Consider the following 16,687-nt stretch of genomic DNA (forward strand, 5'->3'; position numbering starts at 1 on the left):
TTGGGGATAAAGGTCTTTATTGAACAAAGTTATCTCAGTAACAAAAGAACAGAAGATCAGGACAACCCCAGAGGTCTGGGGCAGTGTCCAACCCTGCTGGCCACTTAGAGGTCATAGTTGGGATTCTTCCGAAGGATAACAAAACCTTCCAGAATGGGGGTAACAGGAAGAAATTCCTCGGTGGCCAATTCTGCCCGTTCCCCATGGGCCAGCAGCACTGGGGTTGTGTGCGTCTGGAAGCCCGTGATGGTTTTAGGCTTGCCAGCCTGGCCCACCACATCCACTGCCTGTGGGAGGAGAAAGCCGAAATGAGGTCTCCAGATGGGACCAGAGCGATGCCTTGCCACTCCCTAATTCCAGGGAAGCAAGATCACATGTGCACTCTCCAGCCCGCCCCTCGCCACAAGCCCTCACCTGGCCCACACGGACAGACACTGGCAAGGGCCGCAGCTCCTCATCGAAAGTAACCAGCATTCGGGGCTGCATGGCAGCAACCAGCCCATACAGCACATAGTGTGATTTGCCTAGAATGACTAAAGGGGGCACACAGGATAAAGGCTCACACACAACAGCAGGGAAGGCCTGGCCCTCTAACCTCAGTTATCAGCTGAGCTCAGACTCCTGCCCCTTACCACTTAGCCCACGGTGCTAACTCCCTTTGCCCACAGCTCTCAGACTTGAAGATCACTTTTCCCAGGCATCCTCAAATCTCCTTGGCTCACATCAGAAGGATGGGAGACAAGTCTCATGATGCACACAGGCCCACAGAACCTAGAGCGACATTGAAGGGCTAAGCTGGTGTCGTGATTCTAAATTACCAGGTGGCCCTGGTAGAGAAGGACCAAGAGAGCATCCTGTGGCACAATGCATTTCTGACAGGAACTCACTGTTTCGAACATCCAGGAAAGAGACAAGCACGGTGAGCAGCCCAGCCACAGCCACTTGACTCATAAGCTGCCGGTCACTGTGGTAGGGGCAGAGGGTGAGTGTGCCCTTCCCTAAATGTGTCAGGCCCTGTGAAAACAGAGGGAAGTGGATGCAGACGGTGGAGACGGTATGGCCCAACAAAGTCACACAGAAATCCTACGATTCGTTCACATGTCCCCCAGGCCACGACTCTATGTCCCCCTCTATCATCACCCGCACCACGCTGGGCACATGCTCAGGAGAACATGTTTATTCTTTACCTGGGCCAAGCGCACCATGAAGAGGTTGTTGGGGTCCTTGGCGTGATACTGGGCTAACTGGCGCAGCATGGCTGCCAGACGGGCATTATTGGTACCTGGAAATGTTAAACATCACAGAGGCTTGGAGAAAAGGGACTTTGCATCTTCCCCCATCTGCTTAAGCCCGTTCCTGCCTGCTACTCACCACTGCCCACCATGCCCATGGCAAAGATGGAGTTATAGGAAACCTCTGGATCAGCATCGTGAGAGAATTTGCTCAGTGTATCCAGGATGTTAAGCCGTGGGTTTGAAACAGAGATTAAGGCCAGTGCTAAAGGCACGGCCCGCCGAAGAGTGGGCTCCCCATACCGCAACTGGGAAGAAAAGAAAACAACAGGTGAGGGCAGAGTGGTAAAAACATACTCAATTATAGGCATGGGCTGATGCATGAAAAGGAGCCTTAAATTCTGCATAGAGACCACAGCAAAAGACCACTTCTCCACCAAGAAAAACCATCAGCAAAGTTCCTCTGGGGAACCCCAGGTCATCAAAATCAGTGTATTCCAGGGCTGGGGGTGTAGCTCAGTGGTCAAGTCCTTGTCCAGCAGGCAAAGCCCCTGGGTTCAATCCCCAGCACCATCGGGAAAAAAAGACATTCCAGTCTCCTCTGCTATACTCACCAAGTGGCCAAAGGTTCGAAGTGCCATCTCCGCACCAATCTCCTCCCCCATGGCAATCAGGGCAATGCCCAGAACAGCCACTCCCTGTAATCCAAGAGGCAGTGGAACTCACTAACCTACACAAACCCGTACAGTCGCCCAGACGCAAGACCCCTCTGAAAAGAAGCCAGCACGTGGGGACACCCTTGGCCCTCCCAGACAGAACCACTCTCCTCCTTCTTAAATACACAGCAGTACCCCTGGAGGGTTTCAGACATGGCCAAACCGAGTCCCCAGCCGCTCTCCACACTTCTTTTTTCCCAGAGCACCCTTCTGCCCCCATAACCTGATGAGCTCCCATGTCAGCAGGGCCTTCCTTCTTGTCCTTGTCCTTCTTTTCCTTCTTGTCTTTGTCTTCCTCCTTTTCCTTAGAATCAAAGTGTTCACTACAAATGTGGAGCAGCTGCTGAACCTTCAGCACATTCCCAGAGCCTATAACAAGGTGAGAAGAGATAAAAATAAGAAGATAACCGCTCGGGGATTTAGCTCAGTGGTTCCGCTGTCTGCCTCACAAGCGCAAGGACTTGAGTTCAATGCCTGGTACCAAAAAAAAAAAAAAAGAGAAGATATCAAGGAAATAGGAGAAAAGCCTACAGAATCTAAAGCAGATCAGAATGACGAACAGCAGAGAAACAACCTGGAAAAAAAAGAGGACCAAGAGAGAAGTGGAATCACTGGGTTGGCACAGAGTGGTGAGAGACACAGACCTGCATAGGCACACACGTCCACCAGTGTGTTGGCGAAGCTTCGGAAGGGCTCGGATACAACCTCCAGCGCGGCCAGAATTGCCTCGATGGCTTCACCCTTCCCTGCAGGACAGATTCCAAGGGTCAGAGGCCACGTGCTTCCGTCAGCCCAGCCTGGCACATAAGCCCTCCTGCTATATCCAATTATTGCCAGCCCCCTGTCCAAATGAGAGCCAACCCCTCACCCAGGTGGTTGAGGCCCAGGCCAAGAGGCAGCCATCGGGCATACGTGTCCTTAAGTTCAGTCTCTGACTTCTCCATGATGGTCTGAAGGATGGTGGAAGTGACATCTCCATTGCAGGACCCCACTGCTATCATTCCACAGGCTAGAGCTGTCACACCTGCCACCTAGAAATAAGCAAATCAGTATTACCCACGGGAAGACTATTTTTTCATTTTTTATTTTTTTGAGACAGGGTCTCACTATGTAGTCCAGGTTGCCCTTGAACTTGCAGTGATCCTTCTGCCTCAGCCTGCTGGGATTATAGGCATGAGCCACTACATCTGGCTACACGGCATATTAAAATACTTGATTATCTGTCTTGATTCCAGACAGTGATCCCTACAGTGCACTATTAAGACGTCTTCCCTAACCACACTAGGTAATAAGCACTTCCTAATTGTGGATGAAAACAACAGCAGCAACCATTCATTGACACTTACATCTGCCAGCTGCTTTGCATATGCTTAACATTTAATCCTCACAACATCGCCACAAAACAGGTCCTGCTGTTACTCTTTGATCGATGAGAAAAATGAGGCCTAAGGGTACTGAGTTATGTGTCTAAGATCACAGTATAGTATTTGTAAAAGAGGTGGCAGGACTTGAACTCAAGTCTTTCTGACTCTAAAACTTTTGCTTTTAGCCACCATATCATATTTACCCATTTCTAAAATGATCACACATGTGAGGAAATTTAAAGTTGGCCAGTGACTGAAACACTGAGTGGGCATTTGTTTGCCAGGCATGGTGGCGCAGGGCTGTAATCCCAGCATTCAGGAGGCTGAGGCAGGAGAATCACCCTGAGTTTGAGGCCAGCCTGGGCTACACATTGAATTCAAGGTCAGCCTGGATAAAGCAAGACCTTGTGTCAACCCCCTCCCCGCAAAAAGAATGAAAATCATTGCTACAGGTTAGATCTGGAAGGGCCCCGAAGTCCCATGTGTCCACAGGGTGGCACTACTGGGCAGTGGAGGAAACGAAGAGCGTGAGGTCTTTAGGTCAGAGCTCGAGTGCCCTTGATATCTTTTTTTTTTTTTTTCCGGTACCAGGGATCAAACTCAGGACCTTGAGCCTGTGAAGCAGTCACGGTACCACTGAGCTAAATCCCCGGCCCTTCAAGTGCCCTTGAAAGGGAGAGTGGATCCTGGGCCCTTTCTCTGGCTCTCTTTGCTCCCAGGGTTGTGATGAGGTAAGCAGTTTTGCTGTCATTTGTTCTGGCCACGATATGCTGCTCTACCCAAAGCAATGGGACTCCCCGATCATACAACAGAACCTCCAAATCTGTGAGCCAAAATAAACCTTTCCTATTTCTAAGTTGTTTACTGTGAGTATTTTGTTACAGTGATAGAAAGCTGGCCGATACAATCTCAACCACAAAGTTACTGCACACACTGCACAAGTAATTCCTCAGGGATCTGAAGGGCTGAGACACAAATACCAAAATGTTAGCTTCAAAACTCAGCCTCAAGCGGGCTTGAAATCTGTTTTAAAGGGTTTGTTTCAATGAAATGTCTCCACTACACACACACTTCTTTTTCACAATTTGTCATAGAGACAAACTCAGAGTACCTTCCCTACCTATACTAAATGATCAACAGCTTCTACTCACCTCCATGCTGGACTTGGAATCTCCCATCACAGGCAACAGCAGTGTTAGAACATCCTCGCGATTTGAGCCAGCATAGGCCAGGCCTAGCCTGCAATAGCCAGAGAGGCATAGCCAAGGATGAGGTGGGAAATGAACAGAAAGAGGACTGGTCATTTATTCATCATGTCTACAACTGGAGCAAACACTCAATGGCATGGCAGCGGTCCTTGGCAACATAAAGGTGAAAAGGGCCCAGTCCTTGCTTACCAGAGCTTACAGGCTGAGTCCTACCAGGAGGAGAAGCGAAGGGCCTTACCCAAAGATGGAACCGAGCCTCATGGTGTTGCTGTTATGGAGCACATAGTCCGAAAGCAGTGCCAGGGCAGGGTCACACTCATTCCGGACCCCAGAGTTCACAATGCCACAGGCGAGAAGCGCTCCTGACTGCAAAGAGCAAAGAGATTCTCTCCTCAGGCACTGTACCTTCTCGGCCACACAGGACGCGGCACAGGCCCCACTGTGCACCTAACTTCACTGAAGTGAAGAAGGGGTACACTTCATTAGTGACAGGGAGCTACTGCTGGGCACCAGAACACAGGAATCCCCAATAAGCAGACCAACCTTAATGTAGTCTTCAGAGGAGTACAGGTACTTGTCGATCTGAGTGAGGCCACCATCGACATCCCACAGCAGAATCATGCCAAGGGATGCGGCTGCACTCAACATCCCTACACCAAGGAAGAATCTATCAGCCTTAAAGGGCCCTTCCCTGAGGACACTTAACTACCCCGGCCCCAGGAACTGCACTGTGAACCCTTCATCAGGTAACTAACAATTCTAGGAAGGCAAAAAGGTAAAGTAGTAACAAAATTATACCATGGTCCTTGTTCTTGTAAAGCCATTTGTTGCCGTCATCAGTAAGCAATTTGTCCTGGCCAAAGGCTGCATTTACAAAGCCATTCACAAAAGAGGAGGCCAGGTTCATGCGAGCAGAGTCCACCTGAGAGCCGCTGCCACCAAACCCTGCACAGAAGAGAGGAAAGATTTAGAGTAGGACAAGAAAGGCATACGGTGGTAGCCCGTCTCTTGTTCTGAGCTGACCCTTTAGGACCCTCTATCTATGTCCCAAACAGTAACATGGAAGAAAGGTTCACAGGAACTCTGAGCTCTTTAGGATAAGCAGGGCCTGGCTCCAAGTTAAGGGCACGGTTGGGCAGAGGGTGGACTGGGTTGGTAGCTGAATCTGCAAGACTACGACTGGGGTAAGGTCAGAATGTCTACTTGATTACATTAGGAGGTGAGACTAAGAGACCTTATTTGATGGGACTTGGTGGGATAGGGGTATCTGCAGGGAATCCAGAAGCAATCTGGATGGCTAAAAATTTGGTGACTTGTTGAGAGGTGAGGCTCGCTGGATGCTAGGGATTCTGAATCTGTTTCAGTAGATAGGGATGGGCTTGCCACATGTGAGATAGGATTGGTGTGTACAGGGTTGGTGAAAATGGAAGGAAAATGAGGATATCTTGGTACTACTGATTACAGCTACTTTGGTTCAAGAGTTGGCATACCATTGCTTATACAGCAGCTGACGATTTTGTGTGGGCATGGATTAGGTTGACCTCAGTTTACAGGGTCTGTGGTTGTCTTCTTCAAAATTTTTATAAATTTTATAAATCTGTGTCATTCTGAATTCTACAAGTTCATTCAAGTAGTTCTGTTCCTGAGTAACTTAACAAGTCATTCATTCAGGGCCAGGCAAGCAGCCCCAGATTGGTTTCATATTCTCATGTATTTGAAGTTTGAGTATTAGAAGTGATTTTACCTGCGTGGCCAGATACAGAAGAGGTTCTAGTTAAAAGTATAGAAGATAGGGCCAGGGATTTAGCTCAGCGGTTCCACCGCCTGCCTCACAAGCACAAGGTCCTGAGTTTGATCCCCGGTACCAAAAAAAAAGTATAGAAGATAATAGAGATTGTAGTATTGGTTCTGTCACCACTTATTTTATGACACAGCTAGGTCACTGATTCTCTGTGTGCCTGTATTTTCACGTGCACATTTGGGAAGGGTTACCTTTAAGTCTTTGGCAGATGAATGAACAGAATAAGTGGGTTGGCCAGCCCACCATTCCCAGTACAAGGGGACCAATTAACAATCCTTCAATCACCACACACGGTGAGAGCTACTCACTGTTATTCTCCAGGTGGGTTTTATAGATGTCATCAGGCACCTTGGGCTCCATGATGTCCAGCTGAAGAAAAGCCAGAGGGTCACCAATACACCCCTACTAGTCCCCTAGCAGACCCTCAGTCATCTCACCGCATAGCAATTCTCACTAGGCAGAGTCTAGTTCGAGGTATAGTCAGGTAAAATTACAGTCAAAAAGTTTTGATAGAAAAAGACAAAGATTCTCACCTCCCGAGCCAAGGCCAAGAAGTTGCTGTTGAGCTGTACATTGGACATGATCTCCGTCAGGTCCTCATACTCCTCTACATCTTCACTCAGCTCAAGGAACACCCCATGCCGGCCTAGCATGAATGCCATCTGCTTCTGCACCACCCTGCAGGAGAAAGAAATCATACCTGTTCATTCATCCACTAAGGGAAAGGGAGCCCCTTAGGCCTCACCAGAAGTCCCAGCTCTTCGTGCAAATGCTCCATGCACGGCTTATCTCTTCCTTTGCCAACTTTCTCCCCACATACACATCCTTGCAGGAAGTGAAGATATCTTCCACCAGCTCCATGTCATTGAGCATCAGCGCCAATCTCAGCGCTTCAGGGAAACGGCTAAACTTTCGGAACACACCCAAGGCACAACGCAGCAGGGCAGAGTTCTCAGGCTCCGGTACATAATTTACACAACTACAAAGGAAAAAGTAATAAAGAATTTGGAAGGGGCCAGGAATTTCGCTCAGTGGTTCCACTGCCTGCCTTGAAAGTGGAAGGACCCAAGTTCGATCCCCAGTACCCCCTCCCCCCAAAAAAGAATTTGGAAAGTCTCAGATATTTATCTCATTTAATTCACTTACCCAAAATAAATACTGAATGCCTACTATATTCTAGACACTACTGGAGATGCCGTGACTATAAAGGCAATGTCCTCAAGAAATTAATGGATGTCAACAAATTAACTATAGCCTGATATGACCCTTGAAGCAGATGCTCTGGGATAACAGAGGAGGCACAAGTGAGAAAGAAGTGCAGGCAGGGCTGCTCTGACACCAATCTTTACCATGCTCACCTGGTAAGATACAGGCAGACCTTTGCATATGCATTCTCATCAATGTCCTTCTCCAGCATATCCACCTGCTCAATTTCCATGAGTAGGTCGCATGCCTCATGCTCTGCATTGTGGGCCATGTTGTAGGGGACAATCTCCTTCACAAGGGTAAGCAATGGCTCCCGTTGTACTTTTTCTGCATCATCCAGCTCCTGCCACTCCTTGGCCACTTCTCCTGCCAGATGCCTACAGACAGACAAAGACCATTAAGGGCACAGTTGTGTGGAAAGTAGTTGCCTGTGGGCCAAGAAACTCAGTGTCTCAGATATTCAATACATTAATATTCTAATACAGGGCTGGAGATTTAGCTCAGTGGTTCCCCCGCCTGCTCTGTAACCGAGCAAGGACCCAAGTTCGATCCCTGGTGCCAAAAAAAAAAGTAATATTCTAATACAGAGAGGATTCCAAGACTGAATTCAGAACTACACCTCAGAGTCTCAAGAAGAAAAGCTCTTACCTGACATACTCATGACCCCATGATGCCAATTCTTCCTGGGAGCCCACTAACCGGTACTTGAGGCATTCTCGCTCCCCACTCATGGTCATAGCCAAAACAGAGATGATGTCAGCAGCAAAACGCTATAAAGAAACCAGTCCTTGGAAGTCAAACCCAACAGTCCAGGGTATGGGGAATATGATGAAATTGAGATTACTGTCACTGTCTCCCAAGTTAGTAACTATATACCAGTCTCTGTACTAAAAATGTTACCTGAACTAAGCCTCTCAATAATCCTAAAATTGGTTACCATCTCTTAAACCAGCAGAGCTGAAATAGGACAAACAACTAAGGAAAGCAACAAATAAGGAGCCTCTGGATGTTATTTATTTATTTTTGAGGTACTGGTAATTGAATCCAGGGTCTTCACACTGAGCTATACCCCACTGTTTTTTTTTTTGTTTTTTTTTGAGGCAGTGTCTCACTAAGTTGCCCATCTAGATGAGTTTCTGGGTTTGAACTTGTGATCCTCCTACCTCAGCCTCTCAGAGTGCTGGGATGACAGACATGTTCCACCACATCTGACCCAATTTATTCTTTTAAAAGATGGAGTCTCACTATATTGACCAGGTTGGCCTCAAATTCCTGGACTCAAAAGAAACTCCTACCTCAGCCTCCTGAGTAGCTAGGACTATATTTGCACCACCATCCACAGTTTGAATTTTAATTGCAATAATAAGCAATTAGGTTTTAAGCAAAAAAAAGACCTACTGGGGGCCGGGGATTTAGCTCAGTGGTTTCGCTGCCTGCTGCGCAAGCACAAGAACCTGAGTTCAATTCCCGGTACCAAAAAAAGAAAAAAAAAGACCTATAACCTAGGAAGATCACTATTGCTTCTATATGAAGAACAGACTATGTAAGAAGTAAAGAACAAGGGTCGGAGATTTAGCTCAGTGGTTTCGCTGACTGCTGTGCAAGTGTAAGGACCTGAGTGCGATCCCCGGTATCAAAAAAAAAAAAGAAGTAAAGAATAAAACCAAAGTCAGTTAAGAGGCCAGTCATTAATTTCAGTGAGAACTAAAATCTCTGGATAACCCTAATCCAAGAGGGAGAGAAGTAATTGAACTGAGGATATATTTTAGAGATTAAAAAAACCCAAAACAACTCCATGTACATGATAGAGAAGAGAAAAACCAAGACTAAACATAAATTGGAAATAGATCACGCTAAGGATATCCCAAGGTTCAACATAAATAACGGAAATATCTTCTGAGGTGTTGATTCTCCTTTCAGCACTTTTGTTGGGGTTTTTTTTCCCATTGTAATGAATTCTGTTCAGCTACACAGGTTATTAAGTCTATTAGAGTTCCAGTGAGCCCCAGGTCTAAACAAAAAGGAATTCCTCAACTAGATCCTCCATCAGCTTCTGAAACAGTTTTACCTTATTCTCTCCAGGAGCCATGTTCTCATATATTTCCTTCAGTTTGCCATAGTGTGGACGTAGAAATTTCAGAGGCTTGGGCACTGAAGTCATAGAAGTTGTAGAAGAACGGATCTGCCTGCGCAGTTCCTCCAAGGCTGGTCGGTACAGAGATGTGTCCTTCTCCTGGTCAGGAGATGTTAGGCTCAGACAAAAGGAGTTACACTCCTCCAAATCACAGCACAGAGATACTGAAACAGCATTTCCACTAGGGACATAACTGTGTCTTATTCATCTGTCATTCCCCAATACCTGCACATTGCCGGACACAAAAACAAGTAGCCCACTTCAAATATCCTTTGTCACTCTCTTCCCTCACATCTTCATCACAATACTGACCCGAAAACGCAGTCCATCTCACATAGGAGATGTTGCCTCAAAACAGAATAAAGCAAACAAATGGAAAAGATCCGAATATGCACCAGTTCGCATTAACATATGACTCACCCCCAGCCGTTCCACCAGCATCTCCAGTTCATCTTGAAGTTGTTTGTCCTCCTCAGACTGGAGGGTTGGGGGAAGAAGCTCGTCAAGAGAAGGATCCCACTCATATCCTCCTCCCATTCACACCGGGGCAGGTGGAGGGCGCCAGCCTTCTAGGAGGGGCCAGGTGGACAAGAAGAGGGGGCGGGAATGGGAAGCCCTGTGGGGAAGGCAGTTTCTGACCCAGGCTTCGCTGATTCTCGCTCTTGGAAAGGAGCATGACTAGGACTCCGATACCATCTCTTAAGGCGGTGGTGAAGGTGATAGCGCGGAACGGGAGGAGTGGGGGCAGAGAGGCAGGATGCTAAGGGGAGGCAGAGTGCTAGGAGCCCGGGGGAGTGGGGAGGGGTCTCCCCATCCACCCTCTCCCGCACGCTGTAGGGCCCTTGCGAGTAGGGCCCAAGGCCTCCGAGACCGCAGTGACTCAGCCCCGAGGCCTCCTCCGCCGGGTCCCGGGTCCGCGCCTCACCAGCTCCTGCTCTTTGTCCTTGTCTCCCGCATCCCGCCGCTCCTTGCCGCTCGACTTGTCGTCCGTGCCGCCGGGGGCTGTCCCTGGGGGTTGCTGAGGCTGAACCGGCGCCTTGTCCCGGCCACCCTCCTCCATCTCCGCCACCACTGCCGGACCGCTGCGCGCGCGCCTGCTGGCCCCACCCCTCCTCCCAGAGGGCCTCGCGCGAGCTGTCGGAGCGCCCCGCCTCCTCGAGACCCCGCCCACGACCGAAAACATTAGTTGTCCCGCCCTTCGACCCGCCCCCAGATGCCATCCGGGAACTATGATTCCCAGCCTCCCACGCGCCACAGGCTCCGCCCAGTCTGACGTCACCTGGACGTTCGGCGTGGAGATTGGGCTGCTGAAGGTACTGAGTGTAGGTTTCCTACCAATGTGAATAGAACCGACTATGGCACCTCAGTTAGTTGAGTGTGGTGGGACAGACAGGACTTTTTTTTTGAGACAGGGACTCGTTGGCCTTGAACTTGTAGCCCAGGCTGGCCTCGTATTCACGGCGATCCTCCTGCCTCATCCTCCCCTGTGCTGGGATTACAGGCGTGCGCCTCCCTCTCGGCTGACAGACAAGATTCTTGAAATCCGGAACGCTGGGATGCAGACTATGAGAAACCTGCGTGATCTGTTTCGCACTTTTCCCCTCAGTTGAACAAGAAAGAGTTCCCTGATATTACCGTAAGGGTATTGCTACTACCTTAATTCCTTTTAGGAGCCAGCTGGAGTAGAAGTCGTTAAAGTAAGTGATGTGTCCAGTGCCAAATTCTGGAGCTAAAGACAGGCTATGGCAACTTTGTCTTGCCCTTACCCTTTGGTCTTTTTTCGCGTTATGACTTAGAAGGGGCGGAACTGAAAAGCTTTATGTCAGGACTACAAGGGGGAAGGGGGTGAGTGAATCCAGGTCCTGACCTGTCATGTGCCCTGGAATCGAGATTTGAACCTTAGATTTTCAGCCTTCCATGGCCTTAACTGTTTCAGGCAAACTCCCAAGGTTTCTTTAGCTTGGGCTGTGGGTGGGTTGGTGTGGGTGTGTGTCTAGAAGGTGAGGAAAAAGGAAGTAATTCTTTTTCCCTTTTCCCTAGTGGAACACTCACCATTTTGCCTGCACTCTTATTTTGAGTTCTGACACATTAAAGAATGCAAAAAGTGTTTTTTTCTCTTCTGAATGTTGGCTAAATGTTTTATGGATGTAGATGTAAAGTTTGAAGCCCATTTTTTAAAAAACTTGTTCTTTTCCATTCAAGGCTTGGACTCTAGCCATAACCCTGCATTTCCTTGGCAATGACTGTCCCAGCCCAGGTCTGTGGACAGACGATGGACAGTTCATAGGTGTTCTGCTTTTTCTGTGTCTATCTTTAGGATGTCCATACATCTTTATGCTTTCTCTAGCCATCTATACAGATTTCTCCTAAATCTCTTCTTTTTCCCCTGACCTCCTTCTATCAGATCTTAGATTTTCTGGTATGCCCCAGTCATATCCCAGCTAGCACCTTGGAGGCTAGGCATAGTGGTGCACACCTGTAATCCCAGCACTCGGAAGGCTGAGGCAGGAGGATCACTTCGAGTTCGAGACCAGCCTGAACTACAAAGTGAGACCCTGTCTCAAAAATAAAAAAAAAAACAAGCAAAAACAGGACTTGGAGATGAGGTGGACTCTGTGGCATAAAGCACAGCCCATTAACTAGCTGGTGACTCCAGAGGAAAAGGAGTTGTCATCCTGTTTTTCAACTTTGTGGTTGTTTTAAATTTTCCAAAATAAAAAGTTGGGAGAGTAGGAGAATGCAAACTTTAAAAACACCAATTAGTGTTTAAACCAGCTGTGACACCTAGGTAAGCTACCTAATCTTTCAGCCTGGCTTCTGCCAATGTAAAATGTAATAAAGTGCATCTTTGCTAAGTTATTTCGAAAACAAAATGAGGCAATGTATAAACAACGTAGACAATATATAGGCAGCGTATACAGAGTGCCTCACTAGATGCCTTGCAATTAGAAAGGAGGTAATTCATTTTACTTTCCAAATACTTTGAATCTAGCAGGCTGAGTAAAATGCCTGCCCATATCCCGTTCTCACCACCTCCAAGCACTCAAACTTCCAAGCCTCTCATCAAGTGCAAATGGGCATGGCAGTACACGCCTGGGCACACCCCTATAATCCCAGCACTCAGGAGGCTGAAGCAGGAGGATCACCTTGAGTTGGAGGTGGCCAGCCAGGCTACACAGTGAGTTCAAGGCCAGGCTGAAACGCATAGCAAGAACCTGTCTCAAAAAAAGAAAGAAAGAAGGGGGGGGGGAGAGAGGAAGGAAGGAAGGAGAGAGAGAGAGAAAGAAAGAGAAAGAAAGAAGGAGAGAGAGCAAGCAAGCAAATGTCTGGCAGTTATTTTCAGGGGCCCTTGATAATACCCATTCCCTGCTTCAATCTTCATTTCAGTCAGACTGCTATGCCAGGAACTTCCTACCATTTGGCCAAACTCCCAATTTTGTGACTCCAAACTGTTCTCCAATCAGGTGCCAACCCATGACTTGTCCTTTCCTAGGTCCTTCAAACCACACCCCTCAGCCTGCCGTGCTGCTGCTCCCCAAATGCCACAGCCTGGGATGTAGAACTGTGCATTTTACGGATGCTGCTACTCATCTTAGAGCCATTCAGCCCAAAGCCATTGCTCACGTAATACCACATGTCCACTGCTAGACACAGCATCGCACGGACTCCACTGGGTTGCCGTTTTCTTTGAACAGGATTCTCCAAGCAGCCAGATTGCTCCCCTCCTTTTATACCTGTTACCACTGCCCTCCTCCAGACTCTTCCCCCGTAATGTCCCCCTCATTTATCACTCTTCTGATCACCCTAAACACTTTGGATTTCTAAACATGGCCTGCCCTTCAAGCCTTTCACCTCGCTATTCCTTCTGAGTGGAATGCCCCTTACTGTTTCCAGCTGGTAAATTCTCAGATCCTCTTGGACCCTTATGCTGCCGTACTTCCAGTTGTTTCTTCCCTGTGTACCCATCCCTCTCCTGCTTTATATTCTGAGCTCCTGGAGACAAGGAAGTTACCTTTCTTTTGTGCCTGTAGTACCTAGCCTAATGCCTGGCTTGTGGTAGGCCTTCATAAAGACTTACTAGATGAATGAATAAATAGCCTTGTATTCTTCAGTCATCTTTGTGTTCAATAATGGCCCTTTGGGGGCTTTCTCTGGAGCCCAGAGCTGGGAATTGGAAAACTGTCAGGATTCCTCATATGTGATCTATAATAGGCCCATTGAAGCTGTTCATTTTTCTGAGGGACTCTTCCGGCCTGACTTTTCTTAATTGCTACCAAGGGTAAAATCCTATTTCTTGGCATGTTACCTTCTTAAGGATGGGAACTGGACCTCCCAGTTGGACAGCATAGGAGGTGGCCCAGCACTTCAGCAATAATTGCTGCCATGTGTCTATCCAGAAGCAGTCCTTTATTTCCCTTCCCCTCAGCACAACACATCACAGATGCACAGCACAGCCCGAGGGGGCTATGGCAATAGAAGTCACACCTGTCACAGGATGTTCACCTCACCTGGCCTCTGGAACCAAGCACATGCAGGGTGCTGGGCACACAGATGCTGCCTGGCTTCGCTTCAGCTCAGTGTGTGTCTAGGCTTCCTGCTGTCACCAGTGCCTGGCCCGGGGAAGCATGGAAATGCACCCACTGCTGGTCCCGCTCGGAAACATGATGAATGCCCAGAGGACAGACGTCTGTGTTAGTCTATTCTGTCTTTGTGACGTTGAGGATGAACTGGTAGTGATTAAGAGAATCTGAGCTCTACCCCTGACTTTAACGCAATCTTCTAGGTGAGCTCATGAAGATAAAAATGAAACAGAACAGTCACCTAAGGGAAGAAACCATCTCATTCACCTTTGTATCCCCAGTGCCTGACATATTGCTGGTGACAGATGTCTATTTAAAAAAGTAAACCTATAAATGTATGCGTTAATAGATGGGTGAATGAGTAAGGAAACTAGCCACCTAGCACAGTGCCTGGAACCCAAGAGGTACTGGATAAATGGTTCCTCTCCCTCCCCCCACCCCTCCCTCTCCCCCTCCTCCTCCTAGTTTGCAGTCTGCGCATGGCAGCTGGTAGGCCTTGATCACTGTGGGTGGGATGCCTGGCTCTCAGGAGCTCTGAGCCTTTGAGGTCACTGCTTGCTCTCTCAGCAACAAGTAGAGGCTAGGGCTCCCTCAGACAGGGCTTCCCATCTGTCTTCCTAACTGCCTTGACCCTGATGTTACCCAGACTCAGTGGCAGAACAGCTGCATTCTGTTCCACATTGCCTCTGTCTTCTCAGGGATTCAAATCTCAGTCCCCTGTCTCTGGTGAGTGAGTGAGTGAGTGTCTAGTAGAATGCCTGGCACATAGAGGTTACCCAGTAAATATTAGTGGAATGGGAAAATGAATAAATGAAAACAGAACCAAAGGAAGAGACAGGCTGACTGATGCGGGTCTATTTATTAGCATAGGGTCCCACATGGCCAAGACCACACACTCCCCACCCTCTTCCCTGTAAAAATAAACTCTGTCCTTCCCTCTCCCTGCTCCATCTGCTTGGTCCAGGGAGGATCAGTCACCCCTGAGACTCATGCCCTGAAAGAGGAACCAACAGCGCTACACATACCCGCTTCCCCTCTCAGCCCAGGGACCAGCAGGAAAGCTATGGCTTCCACTGAGCTGCATCATGGGTCTGTGTGTGAGGGTGGGCAGCAGTGCGTGGTGGCAGCACAAGGTCATGGGGCTGATGGGAGCTGAGCCCACTCCCATGTGGGTACTGAGCGAGTGGGAGGAGCCAGGGAGGCAAGACCCAGCCCTGCGTGCTCAGAGCAGAGTGGACACAGCGGGGCCCCATGGCCCCCAAGTTCACTGAGTTGGGGCCAAAAGAGACAAGACTCCTTCCTGTGGGAAGTGGCCTCCCCACCCAGACCTCCTCCAGGCTAGATGACACAGAAGGATGTCACAGTGAACGGTGGGTGCTCTGCTGGAGGCAGGGGTACCCCCAAAGCAGAGGCACAATGTGGCGGTGGGGGAGACTGGACCCAGCCCAGCTGGAGTTTGCTTTCCCCTAACCCAGGCACCCCAGGCCCTGGCGACAGCCGGCCATCCCCCCTGCACCCCGAGGTCTACCACACCTCACACAGCTGCCCTGAGTTCATGGGGGAGCCGACAGGGCAGCCAAAGTGCTGCAGGAAGTCTCGGGAGTTGGAGAGAGTGCCCACCACTCGGAAGCGGGCAGGGCTGTGGGGGTCGGTCACCAGCCCCTCGTGAGAGCTCTCTGGTGTGCGGACTGAGCACCACACCTGCAGGCCAGGACAGACATGGGGACACAGGGTGTGGAGCATGGAGCTACAGAAGAGCCACTTCAGGGGCACAAACCACCACGGCCTGAGGCCTCTGCTGTGGGGGCACAACCCACATCTCAGCTCCAAGGGAACGGCAGGAGACCTCTGTCCCTAACTCTGTGAATGTAGGCAGCAGAGAAGCAGAGCCCCTCCTGGCTGTCACTGTGAGACAGAGCACTGGGGGACATCCTGCCTGAGCCCTTGCTGGGCCACTTACTTCATTCCTGGCAGTCCTGAACAGGCCCTTTGGTGTCCCCAAGCTTCAGTTTCCTCCTCCTCCCCCTACCCCACAGCAACAGGGAGAGGATTGAGGCCTGCTCCCACCTCTTCCCCCTCCAGCAGGGCAGCCCTGCCCTTTGAGATCTGCAAAATCCTACTGAAGACCTCTTCCTCCTCAGCCTGCTTTTGTGGGTTCTGGGCCTTCCCAACCCATCTCAACTTCAGATCCCAACTTCATCCCAACTTCAGCCCCATTTCCCAGCCCCTTCCCTGAATGCCTCCAGCTCCTACTAATGACATCCTGGAGGGAGCAGAAATACCTGGGCAAATCCCACAAAGAACAGCTGGTGGTTGGTGAGGCCCACAGCTGGCAGCTGCTGCTCCTCCCCATGCTTCCTCAACCACGCTTTGTATGCCTGGGGGAAGAGGAGGGACAAGTGCCCAGAGCCCACCCTGCCTCCCCAGCCCTTCACCCTGGGCTGCC

At 49.4% G+C, this 16,687-nt stretch overlaps 2 protein-coding genes and 1 long non-coding RNA gene across 11 annotated transcripts in view; 1 reads left to right on the forward strand and 2 right to left on the reverse strand.

Annotated features, from left to right (window-relative positions):
• Positions 1–10,782, reverse strand: Psmd2 (proteasome 26S subunit ubiquitin receptor, non-ATPase 2). Of its 2 annotated transcripts, none has more exons than XM_004834884.4 (21): positions 10,587–10,782; positions 10,082–10,138; positions 9,596–9,760; positions 8,176–8,297; positions 7,680–7,904; positions 7,142–7,300; positions 6,855–6,999; positions 6,630–6,690; positions 5,319–5,465; positions 5,064–5,170; positions 4,759–4,886; positions 4,464–4,551; positions 2,817–2,979; positions 2,593–2,694; positions 2,172–2,317; positions 1,847–1,930; positions 1,372–1,540; positions 1,188–1,282; positions 888–1,014; positions 415–533; positions 1–287 (listed from the first exon to the last, which is right to left on the reverse strand). In XM_004834884.4, the coding sequence occupies exons 1-21, from the start codon at positions 10,719–10,721 to the stop codon at positions 105–107; spliced, it is 2,727 nt and encodes a 908-aa protein (XP_004834941.1). In that variant the 5' UTR covers positions 10,722–10,782; the 3' UTR covers positions 1–104. The 2 variants fall into 2 exon arrangements, with proteins under 2 accessions (XP_004834941.1, XP_087042910.1); XM_087186784.1 differs by having other exon boundaries at positions 10,082–10,230; positions 10,587–10,757.
• Positions 10,760–13,772, forward strand: LOC147825427 (uncharacterized). The gene is made up of 2 exons (XR_015441057.1): positions 10,760–11,358; positions 13,155–13,772. It is a non-coding gene; the product is annotated as an uncharacterized LOC147825427 (long non-coding RNA).
• Positions 13,773–15,081: 1,309 nt separating this feature from the next.
• Positions 15,082–16,687, reverse strand: part of Ece2 (endothelin converting enzyme 2) — a 34,965-nt gene continuing 33,359 nt past the window's right edge. For all 8 annotated transcript variants that reach the window (XM_087186788.1, XM_021256206.2, XM_087186787.1 and 5 more), the window contains 2 exons: positions 16,524–16,619; positions 15,082–15,942 (listed from right to left, as the gene is read on the reverse strand). In XM_087186788.1, coding sequence (XP_087042914.1) covers positions 15,766–15,942; positions 16,524–16,619 — 273 coding nt within the window. In that variant the 3' untranslated portion in view covers positions 15,082–15,765. The remainder of the gene's footprint in view (positions 15,943–16,523; positions 16,620–16,687) is intronic.

The sequence above is a fragment of the Heterocephalus glaber genome, unplaced genomic scaffold (assembly GCF_053883595.1).
Source record: "Heterocephalus glaber isolate CG9 unplaced genomic scaffold, H.glaber_assembly_v1.0 deba00001504, whole genome shotgun sequence".
NCBI lineage: Eukaryota > Metazoa > Chordata > Mammalia > Rodentia > Bathyergidae > Heterocephalus > Heterocephalus glaber.